This window comes from Blennius ocellaris, assembly GCF_963422515.1.
Source record: "Blennius ocellaris genome assembly, chromosome: 14".
NCBI classification, from domain to species: Eukaryota; Metazoa; Chordata; class Actinopteri; order Blenniiformes; family Blenniidae; genus Blennius; species Blennius ocellaris.
The window spans coordinates 7,280,004-7,307,815 of NC_137663.1; the positions used below are offsets into that span (position 1 = coordinate 7,280,004).

The 27,812-nt window shown below is 46.8% G+C and overlaps 1 protein-coding gene across 2 annotated transcripts; it reads right to left on the reverse strand.

Annotated features, from left to right (window-relative positions):
- Positions 1-293: 293 nt before the first annotated feature.
- nsd1b (nuclear receptor binding SET domain protein 1b) lies at positions 294-26,759 on the reverse strand. 2 transcript variants are annotated; one of them, XM_080509176.1, is made up of 24 exons: positions 26,637-26,759; positions 24,744-25,660; positions 21,692-21,833; positions 20,657-20,829; positions 14,393-19,814; positions 13,560-13,672; positions 13,172-13,430; positions 12,096-12,196; positions 10,310-10,352; positions 9,635-9,870; positions 9,415-9,552; positions 8,096-8,219; positions 7,797-7,997; positions 7,508-7,687; positions 6,886-7,042; positions 5,756-5,961; positions 5,558-5,670; positions 4,340-4,486; positions 3,708-3,830; positions 3,488-3,604; positions 3,215-3,356; positions 2,217-2,323; positions 1,918-2,119; positions 294-1,788 (listed from the first exon to the last, which is right to left on the reverse strand). In XM_080509176.1, exons 2-24 carry the CDS (start codon positions 25,641-25,643, stop codon positions 989-991), a joined length of 10,146 nt encoding a protein of 3,381 aa, XP_080365302.1. In that variant the 5' UTR covers positions 25,644-25,660; positions 26,637-26,759; the 3' UTR covers positions 294-988. The 2 variants fall into 2 exon arrangements, with proteins under 2 accessions (XP_080365302.1, XP_080365301.1); XM_080509175.1 differs by having other exon boundaries at positions 21,692-21,836.
- Between the last annotated feature and the right edge of the window lie 1,053 nt (positions 26,760-27,812).

Below are 27,812 nucleotides of genomic sequence, written 5' to 3' on the forward strand. Positions count from 1 at the left end.
AAAATACCTCCAAAGGAACACACTCTAAGGCATTGGCAGATCACACACGGACGATATCAAGCTTGAAGACAGAGCGAAACATGTGGCAAAGAGAACACGTACTGGAGTGCGAGCGTGGCGTCGGTCCGGAGGCGCCGACTCGTCGTTTGTGCGTCACGGAAACAGCAGATAAATAATCACTACAGAGCACAGCGTGCACACCGGGGGGGGGGGGGGGGGGGGGGGGGGCACGTGACAAGCCGATTCACGCAGTCCGGTGGAAGAGAGCACCGTCAGTCAAATGCTGATGGGAGGGGGTGGGGGTGGGGGTGGGGGGGGGTTATCCTGGAGTGTTTGAGTATCTAGTGGAGGGAGCTGTCCACATGACGCTGTCTTATTAAAACGATGACTCACTTCCAGTCAGGTGGGTTTTCATCGAGTTCAGTTGAATCCAGACGTCTTCATCCAGCTTTAAATTAATCGTTTTTTTCCCCCTCGCGGTTCCCGACGCAGCGACTCGTCTCAGATGAGATGGGACTTGGTTAATCCCACGCGGGGGGACGTTTTGGTACCGGTGTAAACATAATCCCAGGTGGATTGGAAGTCCTGTCCGCCGGCGGCACTGCGTCAAACATCTGTAACTGCACCGATACTCACAGGTCGACTCGACGCACCGAGAACAAAGTGGAAGTAGTGAAAAAACAAACAAACAAACAAACAACTGTTTACAGGTTTGGAGAGTGTAACAAGGCCAGGAGGGATTATTGTGACAAAACTAGACTGAGAGCATAAAGAAACTGTGAACGCGAAGAGGGAAATGTCAGTGTTTATATAAATCTATACAGCATTGATGTGGTTTATATTTCTATTTACACACGTCACAGTTTGTTTATGTTTGTCTACTTTTTAGTTTTGTCCCAAAAATCCTCCCGGACGTCCTTGAAAGAAAACATAGTTCATCACTGTAGAGACTCGAGCGTTGTTTCTGTAAATGAAAGTCTGTTGTGCGTCACTCCTCTTCCTCTTCCTCTTCCTCCTCGTCGTCTTCCTCTTCCTCCTCGTCGTCTTCGTCCTCCTCCTCTTCGCCTTTGAGCTCCAGGTATTCCAGGCCCACCTCCTCCTCTTCATCGTCGTCCTCCTCCTCCTCTTCCTCCTCCTCCTCCATGTCGTCTGATTTCTGCTCGCCTTCCTCTTCCACTAACTCCTCGTCCTCCTCCTCCTCCTCCTCCTCTTCCTCTTCCTCTTCCTCCCCCTCTTCCTCTTCCTCAGCCAGCAGCTCCTCCTCGTCCTCCTCCAGCACGTCCCTCTCCTCCTCGTAGGAGGAGATGGGCGAGTAGTGCGGGAGGTCGAAGACGTGGGGGCTGCTGGGTGGGTCGGAGCTGGAAGGCGGAGGCGAGGCGGCGGTGGCGGTGGCGGTGGCGGTGGCGGCGGCGGCGGCGGCCGCGACAGGGATGGTTATCGGCACCGGGATGGAGAAGGCTGGAAACGACTCGGAGGCCCCGGCGCCGGGGCCCTGGACCTTCCCGACGGCGGGGTCGGGCTGGGAGGCGGCGGGGGGCGGGATGACGGCCATGCCCAGGCCGGGGGGGAGCGTCCTGGGCTGGGGCGTGTACTCCCGGATCTCCCCCGGCTCCAGGGGGTCCGGGCCGCAGGGGTCGTGCTCGCTGCACGACAGCTTGCCGTCCAGCTTGGAGATGAAGAGCAGACCCTCGCGGTGCTGCAGGCAGTACGAGCTGGGGCACATCTCGCAGAACGACGCCGCCTCCTTCCCGCAGATGTCGCACTGGTGCCAGGGACACTCCCAGCGACCTGCAACACAGGGAGCCCGTCACTCGATCAAGCCGGAGGCACAACGCCACAGCTCCGGCGTGCGGCCCGCCGGGTTTTTCTCCCGTCAGCGCCAACCTGAGAGGAGAACAAAAGTGAGCAGCCACCGACCTGCAGGCCTCTTGGTGAGGTTCAGACAGTCCGCGTGGTAAACTTTAGGACAGCCGGGCCTCTTGCAGGAAACCATCTGGCCGCCGTCGCCGCAGCTGAAACACTCGTCCTCTCGCTCTTTGGTCAGCACCACCTTCTTCTTCCTCCTCCCGTGGCCTCTCCTCTTCAGCTTGCGGCCTTTGTCCTCGGACGGGGGATTGTTCTGTGTCGCAGCGGGGAGAATTTAGAGTCTACCTCTCTCTCTCTCTCTTTTTTTTAATATATTGAATGAAGTGCCATGATTTGGTCAGCGCCCTCACCTTTGGCCGGACCCCCAGGAACCCGCTGCAGTTCGGCGCTCCACACTTACACACCGTCTTCCCGTTTCCCAAACACTCCAGGTTGTAGTTGAAGGTGAGCTCCGTGCCTGACGGGATCAACGCGGAAACACTGATGAGACGGGCGGCGACGAGGGGCGGAGCCACGACTTAGTGGCAAAGTGTGAGAGTTTCAGACATAAAGCTCTTAAATGAGCGGGGAAACCGTCTTCTTAGTTTCTTTTGTTTTCCCGTCATATAAATTCACAAGATTTGTGTTCATTTTGCTATACTATTAAATATCATTGAATGAGTCAAATGTTTTCTGTTATTTCTCCCCTTCTAACAGGAAAACCCAACTTTCAAGCATTTTAAAAATCTAATTACATTGATTTTAGGCTCTATTTTTAGTTTTTAATTGAGTTTTTGAAAGATTACATTTACACATATTGACCAACAGGAACAAATAATAAACTAAAGAAGGCTATGAATATTTCAGTTTACGTGTAATCAATACAAAATACATGAACGTTGAACTTAAATGACGGGAAAAAAGGAACTTTTTCATTGTATTTTGATTTGAGATAAAAATGTAATGTGAAAAAAAACGTTTTTTGGTTTGATAATCAAGAAAAGTAAAAAAAAAACTTTATAATGTCGCTATTAAAAAAGAGCTTTTCAACTTATCTTTGCTTTATATCACTTATCAAGTATAAAGAGGATAATTTCTTTTCGGTAGTATTTTATTTATTTGAGTAGATTTGTTCTTTACTGCATGCGTTTTGTTATTACTTAAAAATTTTCATTACTATTTTTTTATTTTAGATCATTATTATGAAAGAACATTAAAGAAATAGCAAGTTGCCATTCGAATCTTGACGTTGTCACACCCGCCTCCTCCTGTCTTGGCTCCTCACAGCCTTGATATGAAAAAGTATCACCTCTGACGGGTGTTTTCTATTTGAAGCTGCTGCTGAAACGAAGGAATGAGAGAGGAGCACCTGCAGCGACGTCGACGAGGGCGAACAGTCCCACCCGGGTGTCGCCGCTCACCGTCCACTTCTGGGTCTCGCAGTTGGGTTGACAGCAGTGGTTCATGAAGCGAGCCTCGTTCCCCTTCGGCCCCGCGTCAATGATCCGGTCCTGCAGGAAGCAAACACACACACACACACATGGATAAACCGGCTTCTCTACAGAGGGCTCCGAGAGTCTGTTTGAACTGCGATCAGTCTCGATCTGTACGACGTGAAGTGAAACGCTCTCTTCCCCCGCACCTTGTCCAGAGTCAGCATGTAGAAGTTGCAGATGTCGTGCTCCTGAGCGTGCCGGATCCTCGAGCGGCACTCCTCCTCATCGATCACCTCGCCAACATACTCGCTCACAAAGTGGCCCTGAAAGAAAGAAAAAAGAACAACAAAACAAAACGAGAGGGCGTCATTGAGGCGCTGGTCCCCGAGGCAGCGAGGTTCTCAGCCGTCGTCATCCCGCCGTCACCTTCTTGATGTCGTGGACGCAGCGGAGGCCCCAGCCCCGAGACAGCGTCCTGAAGATCTCCACCTGGCTGTACTGACGCTTGGTGAACGCCTGGTTGAGGCATCGCTCGCCCGCCGGGCACACCTGAACAGGGAGGGCGGCCATTTTGAATGATTCACACCAGCAAAGGAGACGATTCAAACCGAGCACTATGCTTCCACGCGTGCTGTACTCATCTGGAAAACCATTTTAAACCTTATTACACAGGCTTTACATGCTGTTGTATTTAAAATATGTGATAAAAATAAAGCACTTGCATTAATATTTGATGCTTTTCAGGTTGATATATATAATAAAGCGTGATGCACTATTCAGAATCAACTCACAGAGCAGAAGAAAGTAACAAATGCATTTAAAAATTCATGGAACGAACAAATTAGGCGACATGAAAAGACAACAGTGATTATGAAAAAATACAAAAGCTTTGGATTTCCACAAGAAAAGGTGCACTGGTGCAAAACATCCATGAGGGTTAATACTGTTATATGCACCGTCGGAGGGGGAATCGAGAAACAAACAACAAAACAATTTTTCCTGATCACCGGAAAAAAGTATCACGATGTGTGTGTGTGTGTGTGTGTGTGTTTCAGTACCTGCGGGTGACACTCGTACAGCAGCATGCGGTTGATGCACTCGGAGTCCATCCCGCACGGACTCTCGTCGGTGGCCTTGCAGTTACAGCGGGGGATCTCCGACAGGTCGGCCGTGAAGATCTGAACCTTCCCTATCGGCCGATTCACCTGGACGGGTCGGAGGGACGCACACGGCATGTTTACGATTAACACTTGCTGCAGCCGTGAGCAACGGCTAAGAGCTATTCTATTCTAGTATTCTATTTCTTGCTCAGCAGCTTGTCCCCCAAAAACAATAAATGACAGTATCATCTGCATAAAAATGGAAAATCGTTGACAAGAATATTAAACAGCAAGGGACCTAACACAGAGCCTTGTGGCACCCCCTTCTGGAGAGTCAGGATATCAGAAGAGCAACCATCAGGTTTTACACACCGAGTTGTTTCTGAAAGATAGTTAGAAAACCAACCAGTGGCAGAATCAGGCCGACATCAGTCTGTATCTCAGTCCGTCTGTCCAAAGTCACAGAATTTGTCTGTCAGTAATTAGGTATTTAAATAAATCTGCTCATTTGTATTACAATTTGTACAAACACCTTTTTTCACACGGGACCATGTGGCTCTGGATTTTTTTGTCTTCCTCATTAATAAAACCCTTCACTTAAAAACTGCATTTTGTGTTTACTTGCGTTGTCGTCGACTAATGTTTGGATTTGTTTTGACGATCTGTAACATTTAAGTGTCGAAAACATGCAAAAGAGTAAGAAATCAGGAAGGGAGCAAACACTTTTTCACACCACTGTATCTACAAGGGCTAAAAAGGAAAACAGCCATAAACTGAACTTGCATTCCTTCGATATGAGGGTCTGCTGACGTTGGAGTTACTTTACGTACCCATAAAATGCTGTTTTGATTCTCACGGAAATAAGAAGCCCACTCGGCATTTACGTTGGTTTTAATCTGAGACTTTATCATCGGGTTTCATATGATGTAATTTAAGGTGGTTGTATTAAAGTAGCAATAAAATCATTGAAATAAATAGATAGGAGGGTCACCGCAGCTCTTTAGGTAAGATGTTCCAGTTTACATGAAGCCATCTGGCTTGTTTGGATGCATTTCAATGAATCTTGGGACACATTCAGGCAACGTGTCGTTAAAGCGTCGGCGGGCGATCAAAGTCTGGCCTTCGTGCAGAAACGGCTTTCCGACGAAGAAAGACACGCCAGAGCTCGGCTCTGACCTTGATGTGTTTGTACGGCGGCGGCTTCCTGTCGTTCTTTCTGTCCTCCTGGAGCTGCCGGAGCTCCTTCTCGGCCTGCAGCTCACGAAACCGCACAGCCGCCTCCTCCAGAGCTGAGGGGAGCCACACAATCAGGTGGAGCACAAACCACCCAGAGGCCGCTTTAATGAGTACAAACAAAAAAAAGGATCTTTGTACCTTTCTTGTACGTGGCGTCGACCCCTTTCCCCATCTTCTCCTTGCTGTTGGCGTCCACGTCCATGTACGGGAAGACGCGGGCCTGGTACGTCCACAGGTAGTCGTTGGAGCCGAAGAAGTGGACCGGGAACTCTCCCACGTCGTGCCTCATCCTCTGGATGTTCTCCGGGATGGTTTTGGGATGGCTGACCTCCGCCGGCCACCACCTTCAACAGGAACAGATGGAGGCATGTTGTAAGTAGAGCATGAAATGGGAAGACGGCTCTTTGTAAAATATGCGACGAAGAATCCCCGTGTTACCGAAGCAACTTAGGCCTTTTGCTATCAAGTCAATGCTAAACACTTAGCAATATGCTATATCAGATGATTCCTCAGAGTATTAGTAGTAGTAGTAGGCTGAAAGCCCCGACGGTTTTGTTTAGGAGCCTCTCACGTCTGTTTAAGTGTTCCTGAAAGACAAACTGAACCTCAAGTTGCTCCTTGTGGCAACGGAAATGAAGCCCCGTAAACACGGTATTGTTTTTAGTGAAAATTCATCGTTTTTGTTTCAAGAAAACGTTTGTGTTTCCATGGCAATGTTATGAAAATGACTTAAGTTTTCCTGCCGTCCACCAGTCAGTGCTGTTGCTTGACAGACGACCAAGTTGGATTGTTGTTACAGCGACTGTCAACAAGAAAACTGCTAGTTTCCAAAAGAATATAGACGAGAAGTCGTGACACGTCGGAGGAAACAATCGTTCATCGACTGAGCATGTGCAGAACAAGCGCCTACTACAGACATGTATGCTAAGGTAGTAGCAGAAAAGTATCGTTGCCGTGTAAAGCGACATCCAAATGCGACGAAAGTTTTCCATTTCCACTGGAAAATCTTGTCGCGTAAACTGGGCCTGAACCTGTTAAAATACACTTTTAAAAGTAACTGTCTTTTCCATTTGCGCAGTTTGCTTGTGATCGTCGCGGTTCGTAGTGACTTGATTCACCCGCATCAATCTCTCAGTGATCATGAGTGCCAAATTTGAGGGAAATCCCCTCAAAAAGTAGGCAATAGGAATGAGAACCAGCAAACAAAAAGCCCCCCCCCGTCTTGAGTGAACACCTGAGAACCTGCGACGGTCCGGCTGCTCACTGACCTGTAGCGGCCCACCTTCACCCACAGGATGTCCTTGTAGCGAGGCTTCTTCCCGGCCTTGCAGTCGTTGCAGAACCAGCTGCCTTTGGGCATCTCGATGTTCAGACACTCGCGGTGGAACGCAGCGGGACACGACTCGCAGCACAGCAGGCTGCCCCCTGCAGCGCGGGAGGAGGAACTGCATCACCTCAACTGCACCTTCAATATTTTGTTCTGTCTGGAGCAACGCTGTCAGGAGTTAATGAAGTCTTTCGATTCTCCTCTGGACGCTTTGAGTTCATTCAATCAGCTCGGCTTAAGTGAGAGGTACATGTGATATTCACATTAATAGATAAGTGTCCTAGACTTATGCCCTTTTGAAAACCTTTTTATTTTCTTTATGACTTCAAGTCTTGGCAGTAATTCAGTTATAAAATGTCTTAAAACACCAATTTTCAGCTTAAAAAAAAGAGTCAATCACAGATTTACATTCATCAACTCAATCAAAGATTAGTCTATTAATATTTAGGTCAATTGCTTATTAACTGTGCTCCAGAAATGACCTTGTCTTTAGTTGTGTTGTTCATCGTAAAGAAAAGTGAGAGGAAAGATCCGTTTGCGTCGGAGTTTCCTGAATTTCGTACCTTCGCTGCAGACGAAGCACCAGCTGACGTTGACGTGCTCGTGATTCTTGACGCCGCGGCGGGGGGCGAAATGATTGGGACACACGATGCTGTTGTTGGAGAGCACGACGCTGCCCGCTGCCATGCAGAGGTCGTTGGCGTGGTAGGCCACGGGGCAGCGCACGCATCGTACCAGACGACCTGCGGGGAAATGTTTTTTTTTTTTATTTCTTTTTTTTTCAAAATCACAAAACGTCAAGACGACGAGAGCGGCAGACTCCACGCGCAGCCTTGAACTCGCCGCGTTCACCTTTGGAGATGGACGAGCTGTTGGGGTTGGCGATGAAGCAGGTGAGGCAGACGTGGATGGAGCAGCGGAAGCCGCGGTTCACCGGCGCCGTCGGGGCGAAGTTGGCGATGCACTCGCCGTGGTAAAACTTCCCGCAGACCGGGATCATGCAGCGTCGCACGTCGGCGCTGCGCTTTTTACACACGAAACAGGTGTGGACACCTGGAGAAAAAACACACGCATGAGTGTCTCATGAGGTGTTTTAATGTGCGAATCGAAAATCTATGTCTCAAATCTCTATTCAGACTGAACCAACGCACCTGATTTGCACTCGGGACAGACGAACTTCCCCTTCGGCGCCTCGGCCAGCGAGATGCAGGGCAGGTGGAACGCTCCACAACACTGACCCTCGCAGAGCAGCAGCTCGCCCGTCTTCTCACACACCTGAGACGCACAGACACAATAATCAGAGCAGGGACTGTCGTGTGTGTGCGTGTGTGTGTGTGTGTGTGTGCGTGTGTGTGTGTGTGGGCACCATTTTCCAAAAATAAGAATCTAAATCTTCTAATTCAAATGAAGGATTTTGCAGGTCTACTTCTTATAACAATAACTCCTGATGAAGAATAAATAAATGTCATTCGTCTGAATGTTAGCCAAGTTGAACAAAAATGAACTTTTTAAATGCAGTACTGACTTACAACATTACATCGAGGAAACAAAGCGTGAGCAGAAAGGCTGCGGGTGTCGACAACTTGAGTCCAACTCAAAGTCGGACCCAATCAGAGACAATATAGACACACACAACAACACAGACGAGGCTGAACAGTACATGAGTCAGGGGTGTCAAACATGAGGGCCGTGGACCACAAACCCCAACGCTAATTCGGCATAGTTGATTTAGTGATTGCAGTCACTTACTGGGAGAAATTAAATACCTAAAAAAAAAAACCCAGCAAAATTTGCAACAACTAGACTGAAACAAGAAGCGTTTATAATCAGCAGTTTCACAGGATAAAATGGAGGCTCAATAATAAAATGCACTCTTGGTTCGTTCAGTGTTACTTTGTCATTCGATCACCGACATATTTAGCGAGAGGCAACTAGATACTCTCTCCATCAGAACACAGCTGATCAGGTATTAATTACACACACCTTGCCAAACAGGAGAGCAGCTTCACAATTAATTAAAGGAGTCATATTATCCAGCTTTTAACACTTTCACATGGTCTCGTTCAGGTGAGCTGCATTCAGAATCTGCTGTGTCTGTGTGAGCTGGACTGGCTCCGCCCACACACGCCCATCTTGGGAAGAGGAAATACTTCCTCTCGTGGTGCCATGTGCCAGAGTAGAGCTGCCCGATTGTGGGAGGAGTCAAAGGGAGGGACTACCTTGATTGTGATTGGCTAAACCCCCCGATGACACTATATAGGGTTTGATTTCTGATTGGCTGGTTGGAGCAACACACTTTTTAAAACCTGGAACAAGCCGGGGAGAGAGAGGACACACTTTCTACACCTCTGGGGCGTCGGTCCTGGTATGAGGACGATTATTACTGTTAGAAAACTTTTAAAAAGCAAATTTTGCAGATTACAACCCCTTTAACAAACTTCCCTCACGAAACCAAAGCGAGAAAACGAACCTGACAAATGTTCTCCTTCATGGAGGCCGGCCCTCCCCGATCCCCGATGATCTTCCTGCAGGGTGAAAGTGGGTCGTCACACAGTGACAGCTCGTCCCTCAGCGAGGAGAAGCCGTGGTCCAGGCTGGGCGGGTCGTGCTGGGGGAGAAGAAACTCATTTCAGTATCACGACGACGCCTCAACACCATGAGAACGAGTGGAAGAAGTAAAGCTGGCTGACCGACGACTCCGCTGCATCCTTTTTGACCACTTCGTGTTCAGCTGCCTCGTGTTGGTGGACGTCGACATCCACGGGCGCCGCCGCCGCCACTGCTGGTGGCTTGGGTTCCGGTGCGGACGGGACAGGACTGCTGTGGTCGATCGGAGCGGATTGTTTGGGCGTGGAGGAGGAAAGCTCCGGCGGTGCGGTGGAAACAAGTGGTTTGGTCTTCAGTTTGAGAGACAGTGTTGTAGGATCTGAGAGTGAGATGGACAGGTTAGTGCCACTTACCACACATGAAACACGCGATGTGATCGCTGTGGGATTGTGGTGCATTCTAGAAAGTGTGCGTGCTGCAATTTCATGCCTCGAATGCACTGAAAGCATGTTTCCCTCTGCTTCCTCTCAAAATGTAATGAGTAAAAACTGAAGCACAAACAAAAGAAGGCTTCAAGAGTATAGTTAATCCTGCAGGAGTTCAATATTGCAGCAGCTGTTCTGCAGTCTTAGAACATTTTATCAGCTAATATCTCCTAACTTAAATATTTTAAACAGTTTTGCAATAAAATAGTTCCAATTGGTCTGGTCTTCCGTTTTAGACGCGACTAAACTATTTACATGTTTATTTCTGAAATGTAAACATGCAGAGTGAGAAGAGGGATGATAATGGATCACATTATCAACTCATAAACTGACCGGACAGAGAACCAGGATGTGAGCTGATCTTCAGTGTTTTGACCTGAAACAAAGAGAAACGTTTATTACATTTATGAAAAAAAAAAAAAAAAAAAACCCACTAAAACACTGTTTTACTCAAAAGCCAAAGTGGTGAGAAGGTTTCCAGAAGACACATTTTCATTAGAATTCATGTTAATAGTTTCACTTCAAAAACAGTGGAGGTGCTGCTGCGTGAGTATTACATACCTCAAGGGTTCAAAATGTTCAATTTTAATAATAAAGTAAACATTTTTTAGTGTAAGACATGAAACTTGATGTGACGGATGGAAAATAAACATATTTGACTCTGTGCATCTCGTGAGAATATGATTTCGTCATGTGAGACTCACACTCCTAGGTTAGTTAATTCATTCACTCACTGATGGTAAGAGAACAGTTTGCGATTGTCATATAATGAAAGTTATTGTTGCTATATGGACCATCATAAGGACCTAAGAACCTCAATCCACAACATGGGTCAAAGAAAATATCTTGTTAAAATGTGTTTTTGTGTACATTTCTGTTGCGCAATCTTGTAAATCTGTTTGTGTGGGATCATGTACATTTCTGAACTTTGTTATAACAGTTCTCACGGTGCAAGATAGCATAAGACACAAAGTCTGACTGCTGGTTTAAAAAAGGAAAAGGAAGTCGGTCCTGTTATCTCAGTGCTGCATTTGATACTATTGATCATCACACCCGACTACAGGAACTGGAACGTATCATTGGGCTTAAAGGTGCAGCACTGAACTGGTTTCAATCATATTTATCAGACAGGTTTCACTTTGTTTATGTTCATGACTCTTCAGCGCTGACTAAAGTTGAACATGGAGTTCCACAGGGTTCTGTATGAGGACACATACTTTTCACATTATACATGCTTCCTGTGGTTAATATTATCAGGAAACACTTCATCAACTGTTATTGTTATGCAGACGATACACAAATGTATCTGTGAAACCAGATGATACTGATCAACTTGTTAAACTAGAACCTTAAAATAAAAGTTTCTGAACTCTTATTCTATTTGGACCTAAACATCTGACAGACAAATTACCTGAAGACATAGTCACACTGGATGGTTTCACTTTGACCTCCAGTACCACTGTGAGGAACCTGGGAATTATCTTTGACCAGGATTGATCCTTTAACTCACATTAAACAAATCTGCAGGACTGCTATTTTCACGTAATATTTCCAAAAGTAGGAAAATCTTTGATCCTAGAGTGATGCTGAAAAATGAATCCACACATTTGTTACCTCCAGACTATTGTAACTCCCTATTATCAGGCTGTCCAAATAAATTAAAGTCTCCAATTGATTCAAGAGGTCACGTCACTCCAATATCGGCTTCTCTTCATTGGCTTGCTGTTAAAACAGTAAAATAGAATTATTACCCAGCAGAACACTCTGTTCTCAGAGTGCTGCTCACTGGAGGCTCCTGGGTAGAATGGAGAGTAGAATGGAGGCAGAGCCTTCAGCTCTCCGGCTCCTCTCATGTGGAACCAGTTTCAGTAAAAGAGGCTGACACCGTCCCTGCCTTTACTGCTCGGCTTAAAATTTTTCTATTCAATAAGGCTTACGGTGGTTGGTGGGTGTTAATGTTGAACATTTGTCAACTCCAGATTTTTGTAACCAGCACCGTAAGTCTGGGATTATTTCAAGTTTCCAATAAATGTTGAGTTCAGACTGAACGTGATAATCTTCCTCAGTGGAATTATCATCAGGTTGTAGTCAGCGGTGACTCAAGAGGTCGATGTCGTACCTTCTTCTTGGGCACTGGTGGCGCCTCGGCCTCCAGACAGTACTCCAGGATCTTCTGAGTGGGCTTTCTCTTGCGCTTCTTCTCCAGCAGGGGCGCTCCTTCTGCAAGTCACACATCACACTCCTTATGGCTGTGAAAGCAGACCGCGTCACGGAGAAAGTGAAACCAGCTCCGGATCGAGTGTGTGACTGGTTTTGGATGCTGGGACATCCTGCAGTTACTTCTGCAGACACACACAGTCTGATTTTGACAGCTTGAGATTCTCAGAAAGCAAATTGTGTCACTATAATTTATACAATGATCTAAACATTCTCAGCCTTGACGAAAACACTCTTCTGCACAAAACCCTTTCTGTACATCCAACGGAGCCAAGTGGCAACTAATCCAGCTCATATTGCTTTAAATCAATATCAGAACTGCCGGGTATGTTTTGATGGTTTGTTTATTGATGAAATATGATTCATATCAATAAAAGTCATAGTGGACTTTATTGGACTTGAGGCTTAAAGATTTCACCTGCAGAGCGAGATCCTGCCGGAGTCGTGAACTCAGAACACCCTGGTGTGTTTGCAGTGTCTTGAGCACGTTTCATGTCTGTATTTCCTCGTGTTGAAATGTTTCTCTCTCACCATCAGAACTCTGAGCTCCGGGATTAGCGCCTGGCTGTAGCTGTGCCTCAGATCAGAGGTTGTGTTCCGCATCGGTCAAGGATGCAGAACGGAATCCTAGTGGTTGAAGTACTATGATACAATATGAATGATAATGGTTGAGTTATAGTTTCAGGGGGACTGAGATGTTGCTCTGAAATGCTGGGCTGCTTGCCAAAATCCCATCGTTTGATAACGTTTGAAGACCATCTGACCTCAAACCAGGGGTGTCAAACACATTTTAGCTCAGATTCCACATAAAGTGTAATTTCATCTTGAGTGCCAGAGTAACCTTTACATTGAAACTTTAGTTTTTCTTTGTTGTGGCGCAGCGTGTACGTGATAAACATGTCTATTTTTCTGTTGTTAGTGAACTCCTCCGGTGCATAATGCAGTGAAAATGTCACTTTATGTGCGGAGTCGTCTCACCGTTGTCTTTGCCTTCCGCCAGTGACGGTTCGGCCTCGGGCGGAGGCGTCAACGTGTCTATTGAGAGCACCGGGGTCTCCTGCGGAGGCGTGTTCTCCGTGTTGGTAATCTGCAGCACCGAATGCGTCATGGCTGTGATTTCCTCAGGAGGCGGAGTCTGTATCTCAGGAAGCAAATTCAAGGAGGGGTGGTCGAGCGCGTCCTGGTCCAACACCGTCGGTTCGGCCGCTTCGGACATGGAGGTAATGGGTTGAGTGGCCTGAGGAAACAAACAGCGTGAGCATTTGCCAGAGCGGAACTGTGACATACTGGCAGCCCAATCGCGTATTGTGCACATAAAACATTTAAAAACTAAGTTACAAAAGAGCTTACTTTGTAGGATTTTTACCTTTCCAATTGACTGGAGAGGCTTTTTGGTTTTCTTCCTTGTAGAGAAGAGCTGGTCGTACTCTTCAGTCCACTCAATCAGCCTCTTGCTGGGTTTCCTAATTCTTTTGTGTGCTGAGAAAGATGTGGAAACAATTTACGCAACGTTTTACTCCAGTGTTTGACCCAACAGGATAATTTAGGTTATTTCGCAGGCGGATGTGGAATATTAAACTTTCTTTTGATGTATGCGCTTAGTAGAAACTGGCAAGACGATGGTTTGGCCTCTTAATTCAATCTGACAAAATGTTACATGCCATTTAGGACAAAACAGCAAGATGTCTACAATCTGTAAGACTAAATTATTTGTATTTTTATGTACTGTACCGCTTTACCTTTAGTCCATTTTTAGTCCTGCTATTCAGTTTCTTTGCATGCATGCTGTTTTATCGATATACAGCACTTTACCCAACTATATGTTTTGTTAAGCCCGACAGAAATGAATTTTCATTGACTGGTCGACCGATTTATTGATAGTGCTGGTTTTACAGTAGCCTGTAAAAGTAGTAACGGATACAAGTGTATCTGCAAAACCTTCTTCAGTTTTCAGGGGTTAGACTGATAATGTTCTTAACGATATGAAGAATTTCCTACAATGGTCAGTCAGTCCCAGATCCAGGCATTATTATCATTGAATATAAACCTTATGGAAGAATTCTCTTCTATGCTGATGATACTCTTATAAAGCTTTCATATTTAATCTGTACAGTATTAGATCAGTCTCTTTTTGCAATAATATGTAGATTAAAGCGGTATGGAGTGAGATGGTGCATCAGGGGTTTGTTCTTCTCCTACCTGCTGCAGCATTGTCACCTTCTCCAGCGCTGTACGTCAAGCTTGCGTTGGTCTGGTCTGCATCGAGGCCATTGAGCTGCTCCATGCGCAGCGTGGTGTCGTGTTGCGCCCGTTCTAAAGGCACCATGTTCTGTAGATCCTCCTTCACTCTGCTCCACTGATCGTCCTCGCCCTGCGCTGCCCTAACAGGCCCTTCGCCCCCTCCAGCCCGCCTCTCCCAACTGCTGCTGCTCTGGAACAAACAATCGAGTCGCGAGTCCATTGTTGTCAAGGACGACGATCCTGGTGACGGACCTAGTCCTGGGAAACCAGGTCCAGATCTCGCGGGACGACAAGGCACTTTGCAGTTTGCTTTTCTTTTCAGCCCTGCGGAGCTGCCCCTCCTGTGATATGGTCTTTTGAACATTCGGCTTGTGCCACTGTCCTGGCGTGAGAAAACGATTTTGTTTGAACTTGAATCTGCATTTCTACAGACGTAAATGTTTTGCAGATCGCTTACTGCTGGTGCAGCCTCCCCCGGCATCACGAGGGGCTCATCTTTTACATGTGCACTTGGTGGCCCAATGTCCAGCTCCAAGGGGGTACCATCTCGATCTCTGGTGTCATGCAAGTCCTTTAGCATCATGAGAAAAGTGCTGAACTTATAATTCGCGTCTGGCTTGAAAGAAATGGGCTTACCGTCAGTCTCATTTGTCAGAGACTGAAAGGAGATCTCGTCCACTTTTTTAAGGGCATCCATGAAAGAAAAAGGTGAAGAGGGTGAAGCTGTGTTCCGCACATTTGAGGAATGATGTTGCTTATTTGCGTTCATTCGGGAAGTAAGTGGTATGAAGTCCATTGGTGGAGTTGAGGATATGGAGAGGTCTCCATCTTCACTTTTAACATCAGTGTCAAAGTCGTTTGAAACAGAAACCACCACAGGGGAGGTGCTACTGCTGGAAAAAGACTCCCGATCATCACACTCACCATTGCTGGTGTCATGAGATTTTGGGGATTTTATTTTAGCGCATAACTTCAGTTTGGCACCAGGATTCAACACGAGCTCCTGAGCTTCTCTGAAGGAATCTGAGAGTTGTTTGTGTTCAGACTCTCTTTGGGATTTTTCACGCTTCTTCTGCTCGGCATCATGCATGGCCTTCAACGCTCTGGTCATAAGCCGGTTGCTGGCTGGGAGGTGAGCAGGCTGCTCCTGCGGGACTTCTTCCACTTCATCCGGAACCTGCTTCGATGTGTGAGGAATATTTATGGGCTGGTTTGGCACCAGACTCTGGGCTGCAAGATTGTTCTGCCATAATGAGTTTTTGCCGGGCTGGTCCTGCAGGACTTCTTCCACTTCATCTGCAACCTGCTTCAATTTGTGAGGAATTGTCTTGGATTTGCTCGGCAATGAAGCCTCATGTGCAAAATCTTTCCTACAGTTTTTTTCTGGCTGCTCCTGTAGGACGATCTCCACTTCATCTGCAACGTGCTTTGATTTGTGAGGAACCTTAATGGATTTGCTAAGTGACAAACCCTTGGGTGCAAGATCTTGCCTAAATAAACAGTTTTTGTCTGGCTGCTCCTGCCGGACTTCCTCCACTTCACCTGCAATTTGGATGGATTTGTGAGGAATCATCTTTATCCTTGATATTGAGTTCTTGTCTGAGTGCTCTTGCAGGACTTTCTCAATTTCATCTGAACACGGCCTCGATGTGTGAAGAATCTTGGATTCGGAGGTGTTAGGTGACAGGACTTTGGGTGCAAGATCTTTCCTGCATATCGAGTTCTTGTGTGGCTGCTCCTGCAGAACTTCCTCCACTTCAACTGGAATCTGCTTCGATTTGTGAGGAATCTTCTTGGATTTGATGGGCAATGGACTCTCCGGTGCAAGATCTTTCCTACATAATGAGTTCTTGTTTGGCCACTCCTCCAGGACTTTCTCCACTTCATCAGCGTACTGCTTCGACGTGTGAGGAATCTTATAGGATTTGTTTGGTGACAGACCTTTGGGTGGAAGATCTTTCCTGCATATTGAGTTCTTGTGTGGCTGCACCTGCAGAACTTCCTCCACTTCATCTGGAATCTGCTTTGATTTGTGAGGAATCTTAGTGGACAGACCATCGGGTGCAAGATCTTTCCTGCATATTAAATTCTTGTGTGGCTGCTCCTGCAGAACTTCCTCCACGTCATGTGGAATCTGCTTCGATTTGTGAGGAATCTTCTTGGATTTGATAGGTAATGAACTCCCTTGTATAAGATCATTCATACATATTGAGTTGTTTTGTGGCTGCTCCTGCACGACTTTCTCCTTTTCATCTCGAACCTGCTTCGATTTGTGAAGAATCACATTTGATTTCTTCGGGGACAGACCACCGGGTGCAAGGTCTTTTCTACATATTGAGTTTTTCTGTGGCTGCTCAAGCAGAACTTCCTCTACTTCATGTGGAACCTGCTTTGGTTTGTGAGGAATTCTCTTTGATTCGTTTGGGGAAGGAGCCTCGAGTGCGAGATCTTTCCTGCATATCAACATTTTGTGCGGTGGCTCTTGCAGAACTTCAATTTCATCTGGAACCTGTTTTGATTTGTGAGGGATGTTCTTGGATTTGTTGTGTGACAGACCCTCGGGTGGGAGATCTTTCCTACACGTTGGAATTTTGCATGGCTGCTCTGGTCGGACAGTCTCGATTTCATCCGGAGCCCGCCTTGATTTGTGATGAATTTTCTTCGATTTGTCTGTCGCGAGACCCTCAGGTGTAGAATCCATCCTACATGTTGAGTTTTTGTGTGGCTGCTCCTGCAAAACCTTCTCAACTTCGTCTGGACAATGCTTCGATTTGTGATGAATTTTCTTGGATTTGTCAGATGCCAGCCTCTCAGATCCAAGATCTTTCCTACCTATAGATATTTTGTGTGGCTGCTCCTGTTGTACATCATCCGGAGCCTGCAAAACCTTTTCAACTTCATCTGGACAATGCCTTGATTTGTGAGAAATTTTCTTGGATTTGTCAGATGCCAGCCTCTCAGATCCAAGATCTTTTAAACACATCGATAGTTTGTGTGGCTGCTCCTGCTGTACTTCATCTGGAGCCTGCCTTGAGTTGTGATGAATTTTCTTGGATCTTTCAGACGCCAGCCTCTCAGATCCAAAATCTTTCCTACCTAGAGATATTTTGTGTGGCTGCTCCTGCTGTACATCATCCGGAGCCTGCAACACCTTTTCAACTTCATCTGGACAATGCCTCGATTTGTGAGAAATTTTCTTGGATTTGTCAGACGCCAGACTCTCAGATCCAAGACCTTTTAAACCCGTCGATATTTTGTGTGGCTGCTCCTGCTGTACTTTGTCAAATTCATCTTGAACTTGCTTTGATTTGTGAAGAATCTTCTTGGATTTGTCAGACAACAGCTCTTCAGATGGAAGATCTTCGTTTCGTTGCTCCTGCAGAACTCTCTCATCTTCATCTGGAATCTGCTTCGATTTGCGAGGAATCCTCTTGAATTTGTCAGATGCCACCCCTTCGGGGGCGAGGTCATTCTTATATTTATATGATGAGTTTTTGTGCGACTTTGAGGGCTGAGTGGTTGTACAGGATGTACTAGAACCTGGTTGTGAAGGCTGGTCACTCCTACAAGAAGTACTCGATGACGGTTTTAAAGGCCGAGCAATCGTACAAGAGGTACCACTAGTTGGCTGTGAAGGCTCAGAAGTAGTTTTACTGGGAGCTTTGATGGGACCTTTTTCTTCGGATATGAGTTTTTGTTTCGAAGGCTCAGAAGACTTGCTTGTTTCACTACAAACGGGAGTTGTTTTACCTTCTGACTGTTCTACTTGATGAGAAGATTTGTGAGGCACATCATTTGGTCTCACATCTGAAACTGATGTCTTGTCTGCTTGTCGGCTTCCTATAAGCTGTCGCTTGTCACCTGCAGATCTTTCGGCAACACATACATCATCTTTAAGTGAGAGTTCAGATGGTACATGAAACAAACCAGACCCACTAAATCCTTTCAGTTTCTTGACTGAAACCTTTATGGATTCTGGCCTGACTATCTGAATGATGGGGGATCTTGTTTTGTTGTCTTGTTTTGTTTGTTTGTTTTCCAAAGTGACTGATTGTTTCAAGAATGTTTTGGTCTCAATACTTTCTGGTGTTTTTTCCTTCCATACAAATTCAGGTTTGTCAGTGGGGCGAATAGTCACACAGTGGTTTAGGAACGTCTTATCATTTATTTCTTTGCGTATTAGCTTCACAAAGGGCTGGCGACATGTGGACACCAGAAGGTTTTGCTTCTCAAGCCTTGACAATGAGTCAGCAGCTTCTGTTGGTAAATTGGGCACTGGAGTCTTCTTGCACTCTGTTTCTTGGTCCAAAATCTTGTCAGTCGTTTGAACTTCTTTTGGGGCTACTGTGTCCAAATGTTTTGTTGGACTGGTGCTCTTGACACTCTTGGATTGGTGGTTTACACTAGATTTTATGTTTGCCTCCGAGGTTTTCTTAGCCGTTGTGGTGCTCAACTGACCAGACGACGGACCAGTAAGAGTGTCTGTCGAGTCACTGTCTGTCTGTGCACTCATTGACCATTCAGTCTCAACTGAGACAGGAGACTTCTGCTCAAGAGGATCGCCGTTCGTACCAAGAGGTCTGCTTGAAGCTGCTGTGCTTTTACACTTCACGTGGCCCAATGGTTCATGTGCCAGATTGGTTTCATCGTCTTTACACTTGTTCAGCAAACCTGGCTGGTCACTGCTTACGCTACTAGAAGAAAAGGACGTCGACGAGCTGCCAGGAACTAATGCTTTCTTACTAACAACAGGTGAGTTCTTCTTCTTACAGGGGACTTTACTAAAGAGGGACCGGTCTGGCATCGGACTGGTTGTTTTCGGTCGCCGGTCTTTGCCAGATTTACTAAACCAAAGACCGCTTTGAATCTCAGGCTGCTTCTTCACCTCTTTGGTGACAGTGACAGAAGGCTGCGTTGGAGATGTCTTCTGCTGACGTTCAAGTGCTTTAGGACACAATATCTTCGGGACCGAGTCCAGATCAGAGTACGGACATTCTCCATTGTCTCTGTCCGATTGGCCAGGCCTACTGTGTAGCTTTTTTTGAGACGCTGTACTGCTCACGTCCTTTGTTGTTTTACTCAGCTTTTTCTTGCCGGAAGATTTCTTTAAAGTGCTTTGCTTTCCTGGAGATGCAATTGGGGTTGAAGTTACTTGGGAAGAGATAGATCCGTTTGTTAAGTTTGACGACTCTGGAAGGGTGGATTCAGGTGAGGTGGAACCAGGAAATGTCGACTGTGTTGTGTTTTCTTCTCCCGGAGTTAAACGGTTTGTGAAGGCGTCCTCTGTGGTCGCCGTCAGCGTAGAGGCCAATTTGGCTGCCAAAACAGATTCAGCTTCTTCCACGCTGTATTTCCAAGATTCCTGGAAACGCTTGGCAATCTATAGAAACGGAGAAAAAACCAGCTTAATTCCGGATTCTTAATATCCTACTTTTATATGGAAACTTTCTGTCATAATAAAGAACATAGTTTGATAGGAGTCAAAATTATGGATAATATTCCACATAAATTTGGCATGAAAACTGACTGAAGCCTGAAAGCAACAGGCAAATACAAATATGGTAACCATTTTGGGCTTTCATCAATGCATTGCATGCAAGATGGATTCATAATGTACACATTGATGATGATGGAGATTGTAAGCAGCCTTATGCATTCATCTTCATCCATTGTCTCATTTTTATACTTTTGAAGTTGACCTTCAAGCTTCACAGCTGTTATGCGTTTTCATTTTTACTAAAGAGGTTCAATTGGATTATCATTACACCTTCTGTTTTTTCTTTCCCCTTCACCAAAATATCTGCACTTCTATTCACATACCCCATGAACTGAAAAATACATTTTCTATAAACTTTTTTTCTTCTTCTTTTGATCCAACGGCAAAACATGTTCATCTTACCAGAAAGAACATTTAAGAAAATTTGGCATTCAATGGAAATTGCTTGTAAACGTTTAAACCCTTCCCCTCCTTGCACCTCCAGATTCAGGTAACTGCTGAACTAGAGGGGTGGGTTGCAATTCAGCCTGATTGGTTGATGAAATCTGGAACAAGCCGCCTTTACTGTTTTTAGGTGTCAGGTGACATCACTGACATCTGCTCCATGGGGCCTCTGAAGTGAAGTATGAACGCCCTCTTTCTGCTCACACAACGGATGAGGATTCACACCGACTCTTCATTGTGACATCCAAATATTGTCTCGTTATTTATAAAAGTGCGATTACAGTGTATTTGTTGCTCTGCTGCCTTTGCTTCCCTCTCCTGTGCAGCAGGAGGAGCTGCTCGAACTCGAATCCTCCGTGGAACGTGTGAGTTGACTTCTCCTCCACCCAGACGACCTCCTCCGGCTCCCCGAAGGTCTTGACGTAGTAGAGTCGGCAGGGCCGGTCGCTGGGCTCTGAGGCGACAGTGAAACACACGTCTCAGCCACGTAGGACGCATCTGATACAATCGACTCGGAATCAATCTGGGAAGCAATGTTGCCTTTGAAACTTGAAACTTGAAAATTCTCTCCGGTTGCGACCAAGAGTTCATTCACTGGGTCAAGGGCAAGATGAGCAACTTACAAATGTCTGCAGACACCTTCAGAGGAACGTTTTCTATGAGAACATGAACGCTTCAGGGGAAGCGCTGTGCCTCATGGGTTGATGTGATTCATTATGGCCGTTTCAGTCGTGACTGTGTACTTCATTCATAGCTGACATTGTCCTCTGTCGGGGGTTGATTGATGATTTATTGGTAGACTTTGAGTTGAACTCCTTCCTATTTTCATATTGGAAATAGCAAAAATATAATCTCTAATCACTTTGTTTTGGGTTACTCCCAAAGTCTGAACTTAACTAAGAAAGCTTTCAAGATTCAAGAGACAGATTACGTGCAAGTCAATCTTCAGCAAAAAAAACAAAACAGCCTCATCTCTTCAAAAATCCTTGTAAAGTGTTTCCGACCAATCACATTTAATCTGGTCTCTACGGGAGTATCATATACATATATACAAGTTTTAACGTTTAAAGTGTATCTGGATTTTGTGTATATATGTCTGAAATAAATGAATAATAATAATAATAGTAATCGAGATTTTTCCAAATTGTTTCCACGTTTGGTCTTTGTCTTTAGATAAAATCTCATAAACCTGCTTTAAAATAATAAGGAACTTATACAATGATATTGATAATTCTTCAACCTGGCGATCACGTAATAGTGGATTCATACATTTAACACAATTAAAAGTGATCCATTCGACGGCGTTTGAGGCCCACCTTTCACCCGGTGATAGATTCCCTGCACGGGGTCAACGATCACCTCGCAGGGCCACCACGGTCTCCGGTTGAACTTTGCCCAAACTAGTTCACCCTCCACGAACTTCACAGGCGGTAAAGATTTCTTCTTCAGGCTCGTCTGCTGCTGACAACACCAACAATCAAGACACACACACACACACACACACACACACACACAAGTCCATGTTAGCTACCAAAGCTGGGGAAATTAACTCAAGCAAACACAAAATAAGACCAAAAGGATCAGAAGTTTCAGTTGCCGACCAACACTGGTCTCTGCTCGGCTTTTTGGCTCTTGGATGACTTCAAACCCCCAAGACAGTGGAAACACGTCGCCACCTTGAGTCACCAGACGGCTCAATATGTCCGAGTGTGTTGAAAAGACGAGCCGGGGAACACGAGCAGGCCGGAGTTATGGCTGGCATGCAGCAGGGCCCAGACCGATGACGCAACACTGACCGGGGCCTTTTTCAATGTTGACAGGTTAGTTATTAAAAAATAAAACAATGCTTGGTTTGACTTCATTGCCACCAGTTTGGCCCAACATAAGTCCATGCTTTCCACTTTAAACACACTTCCACGCCACATTTTCTCACTTTATGCAACAATTCAAATTCTCATCGTTAAAAAATGAGTCAAATATTATTTGGACGCCAGAGAAAAGTGGATAATTATCAAATGTAGAGTCCCTCATTCCGAAGGTGAATTCATTACCTTACACTCGTCACCCACTTCTCTATTTCACGGCTTTTTAATCTCGAAATGTAAGTTTGATCAAGAAATAAACATTACTTCAAGTCCACACTGAACACACATTTATTCTAATCTCACAAATGACAACTTAGGTCCCCGTTTACACGACGAAGTTTCAGGTGAAAACGCATCGGACTAATTAGTATGCCAGACTGGGAGTCAGTGCTGCTGTTGGTTTTTGTAATGAAACTCCACACACTTGCGAGGAGAGAACAATGTGCTACAAACATCAACAATGGGGGAACGAGGACACTCGCGTGGACGGGCGACAAAGTTGGATTGTTGAGTTTGAACTGTTCTGCTGTTGATCTGCATCCGGTCTCAACAGGGTTTGTCCTGGTGAAATGGAAGTTTCAATAAATGAGTAACGAGCGAACCGACGCTGGCTGGTTGAAGAGTTACAGAGCTGCCGTCTCACCGACCGCACTGTTCGCTTCAGTATTTGCCCAAAGTGGTTGTTGATGATGGAAAGGCTGTTACTATTTCACTGAACTCCCGCGCACTGGAGGAGCCGGGACTTTTCTTGTTTTTACAGCCGAATAATGTGGGGAGTGAAAACAGATGAGCGAATGAACGAAAGATTTTATTTGGTTTTATCCATTCGTTTGTATTTAAATATCATTTGACAAATTGTGGCGACGACACCAGTGAACAATTCAACTACATTTTTCCTTTGCTGCGTTGAGATGAGCTCTGGAAAACCACTCCGACACCGACAACACTTCAATGAAGCTTTTCATTTATTGAGGTCATTTTTTTCTTTTTTGCGGCTAACTTATTGAATCTATGGGCTGTGAAGATGTCGGGTATCTCAAAAGCCACATTGACCAAATTCTATTTGTAGGATTTAGAGGTGCAGCCCCATGACGGCGCTCCGGGCAGCTGGCGGGGGGGTCAAGGGTCACGCTCAGGGATCCACAGTGGTGACACACCAGCTCTGGGATTCAAACACACAAAGTCGACTTCTCTAACCTCGAGGCCACCGCCGCCTGAATAAAACACGTGATTCAGACAAAAGTGCTTCTTCGTATGGAACAAAACAGAGATGCTTCAGGTCCTGTTTAAGTGACAAATGAAAACGCATCAGGGGTTTTTTTTTTTTTTGCGTTTTCGTTTCAGAAAAGCTTTAAGTTTACGCGACAGTGTATTGAAAACGATGTCCGTTTCCGTGGAAACGGCAGAAACATTGAAAACGACGTCGTTCACCTGCGGGGCCACGAGTTCAAGCCGGTGGTTGTTTTTGTAATGTAACCACACATACGAGAGAACAATACGCCATCAATATCATCAACAATGGAAGAACGTATGGACAGACAAACACGTTGGATTGTTATTACCGTGACTGTCAAAATAAAACCACCAAGTCCCAGGAGAATATGGACCGGAAGTCATGACACTCAACATTGTGGTTGTTGTCCAACAACCCGCAGACAAATTGTGTACTGTGGCTGTGGTGTGCATGTGCAGTAGCAGCTGTCTACATGGAGACGGAGTCGGAGTGTTTTCGAAAAGTTGCATTTTCAGTGGCACCAGGCATTGTTGTTGTGCCGACACCCAAAACGCAAAGAACGTTTTGTGTTCTATTGGAGAATGTCTTTGCCAGAGGACACGATCAAAGTCTAAACCAGGGAGAACATGCTAGCTCCACAGCAACAAGCCCCACAGCCTGGAATCAAACCGGGGTCCTTCACAATGTGAGGAGAGAGCGCTTACCACTCCACCAGCATCTCCTCTGGTTTCGTTGTTCTCAACCTCAGACTTTTTTGTACCTCTGGAGATCTCGATGCCTTTTCTCTCCCTCTGACATTAAAATCCTCATTTCATCAAACGCTGTGACAGTTAAGGTGTTAATGAGTGATTTTTAAGTAAATTGCCAGGATAAACAAATACAGACGATCCAAATTTGGAAGTGAGGCTTTCTGTTTGTAAGAAGATAGTAATAGGTGATATCACAAGGTAGAGAGCAACACTCGTGTAGATTAAGTGGAGAAAAAGAAATGTGAAACAACTTGACCTGGAGTCAACTTGTAAACCTGTAAACCGGGGCCTGAGTTCAGTGTGACACTAATTCAACGTTGACGACTATTCAGAGCGGTCGCGTCTAAAGAGGCCAGCGTTTTGTGGCGACAGGTCAGCGACAGTGAAGTGTTCAACGTCGGCGTGTTTGTGTGTGAAAAGGTTTCGTTAGCATTCGGCTCGATATCAGTTATCGGAGCAAATGAATGAGCGAGTGAGTTTTGTGCAGCGAGGTGGAGGCAGTGAGGGTAAAACTTGCCACTGTGTGCCTTAAGAAAGCCTCCTCGAACAGGAAGAGCTCGGCGTCGCTCTCCCACTCGTCCTCCCAGCCGTCCCAGTATCTCCTGCGTTGACCCGACGACTGCGACCGCGTCACCACTTTGGCCGACGACGACGACGCCGCCGACGCCACCGCCGCCGCCGCGTCCTTGGAGTCCGAGGTTAAATCTCCCGGAGCGGACTGAGCGGCGTCCGCCGCCTTCTCCGGCTTGTCCTGCGTGCCGGCGGCTGCCGACGTGGGCCCCTGCTCCTCGTCGTTGTCGTCATCCTCAAACAAAGACGACTCGAAGTGGAGGAGGCCGTTGGCGAAGGGGCTGTTGCTGTCCAGAGAGAAGGCCGGGCTCGGCGGGCCCGAGAAACAGCCCTCCGCCTTCTTCTCCGACGCCGCAGAGTCGCAGCTGGTGGCTGCGCCCGCCGCCGTGCTCCTACTTCCAGTCTGGACTTCAGGTTGCTTCGGTCCAGCGGTGGCGTTACCAAAGCTCTCCTCTCTGCCGGCGCCCGCCACGCTGGAGTAGTCGTCCCAGGAGTCCCTCTCCACCACCTTCTCCTTTTTATGAGCCCCCCACTCCCAGCCGGCCTCCGGCTCCATCACGGGCAGCACCAGGTCGGGCTGGCTGACCATGGTGGTGAGGTGCTGCAGCCGGCGCAGGGGACTGTAGGCCGAGGAAGACGAGGCGGACGCGGGCGAGGCGGTGCGGTCCCTTTGTGCGAAGCCATACACCGACGCATGCTTGAGGGAGGAGGCGGCGGCCGACATGGTCAGGCCCGTCCTGTGATCATGTCGTCTGGGTGGGCAGGAGTGGGCGGAGAGGTCACGGCCGGGGGTCAAAGGGCAGCTGAACTGTTGCGTCTCCCTGCCACGGCCTGTGTAGGGCCCACTCATGCTGGCATGATTCCTCCCTGGAACACAAAACACAGACATCGAGCATTAGGAGGAGAAGCATACGTCATACAATAACATACATATGTGACCATTCAGATTGACAACCCCCTGTTAGCTAATAACACTATGTCTAATTAAATGTCTACCCACAATCTGGATTTGAATAGATCAAACCCCAAAGAATCGCTGCAGCCTGAATAAACTTAAACTCCCAGGTATTGATGGAAGTGGCAGATGAAGAAGCATCATCTCGACATCAGCCTGCAGAGACAAAACATCCTGCCTCCCCATCCTGTCAGAATAAAAACGTAAACACTCACAGACGAAGAGCGGATCGACCTAATGTGACATTTCTCTTAGAACGGGAAGAAGATTCTGCGCAAACGCCGCAGCCAATCCGTGAAAAAAAAAAAAGAAAAAAAAAGAAAAAACCCCTTTCAGGAATGTTATCGCGATAAGACGAAAATGACATCAAGCGGGGATAAGGTCAGTCCTTAAAACCCGCACACGGCCGCACGCACGCGCGTGGATCCCGTCAATAAAGCCACAAACAGCGCGTCATGTCGAAATCCAGCGCACGTTTTTTTTTTTTTTTTTTTTTTTAACTCACCGGCGCCGCGGACGGGAGATAAAATGGACCCGGCTGTGTGCGCGCGCACGTGTGCATGACTGCGCGTGCGTCCGCGTGTACGCGCGTGTGTGTGTGTAGGTGTGTGCAAGCTGCATGTGTGTGGTGTCAGTGTGTCGCCCGTCCGAGGTTCAATGGTTTTTTTTCTTTTGCACCAGACATTAACACGCAAACGCCACAAAGCGCGCAGAGACGAAGACCCACAAGTTCACACACAAACACACACACGCGCGCGCGCAGTGACACGGACACACACACACACACACAGGCTTCCCTCACCCGACAGATGCAGGCTATGTGCATCAAACAACAAAAAATCACGGGGAAAACACCGGATGACACGGGATCCGTCGCGAGAATCTTACCATTCCGGTGTGAGCCACCGCACACAGGAACCTCCCGCCGCTCATTTTGGCGTCTAAATGTGCCAATTTCCAATTTTTTGAAAGCGGATGAGGAGAGTCCCGGCGGCAATACTACTAGGCCTGGATCCTGTGAAACGTACTCACTCTCTCTCTCTCTCTCTCCCCCTCTCTCTCTCTCTCTCCCTCCACCACCTCCCTCCTCACTCTTCCTCCTCCTCCTCCTCCTCTCTGGCTACATGCGCTAAAACCTGGTCCAGCGGCCCCTGGAAGGAAAATCGGAACTCCCCCCCCCCCCCCTCTGTTTTTTTTTTTTTCCCCCCCAGCTTTATGATAACTACAACTTTATAACCCTCTGTGCCATGGCTCTTTCCTGCCTGCCCCCCCCCCCCCCCCTGGAAAAGTCAGATGTGCGCTGTGCGTCACTGCCCCCCTCCCCAGCCGGTCCACAGCGTGGAGCTCAAGAAGGGGCCGTAAATCCTGCAGACAACCAAAAATTATAAAAAATAATAATAATAATCTGAGCTGACAACCACATATAACAACAACAACAACAAAAAAGCATATAAAAATAAATCGCCACGCCCCTTTTCTTAATTACAAGCATCAATTATTAACTGACACTCTCGCCACCAGTGACGTGACACAACTTGTGCCCAAACTGGCGTCACGTCCAACAGCTCGAGACGTACACATGGCAGAGACAGTGACGAAGGACAACATAAGGATGCGTCGACTGACGGGGGGGGGGGGGGATGAAGAAGAGGAGCAGTGAAAATGGTTGCAGACCCGGAAAACCAGACGAGGCGAGCCGCCGTGTACAGTCTCTGGCTTGCACACACCCGGTCCCCTTCAAAATGGAGTCCTCCAGCCTTCAGAACAGGGGGGGGGGGGGGCGGGAGGGGAGGGGGGGAGAAGAAGAAGAAGAAGAAAAAAAACAGGCCACAAAGTGTTAATATATGTAGGATATAAAGTTCAGCCAGCCACGGAGAAAGTGAGGCACAAAGCGCACCTTCGCTGCGCTCTGGAAGTGTTTCCTGGAGGCGACAGGGACGTTTCCTCCACATGTCTCCAAAGTCACTGTCTTGACGAGGGGTGGGGGTGACGGGAGGAAGGGGGGGGGGGGGGGGGGGGGTGCACCGATCCTCTGGTGTATGGGTGCCAAAAAACGCACGTCTG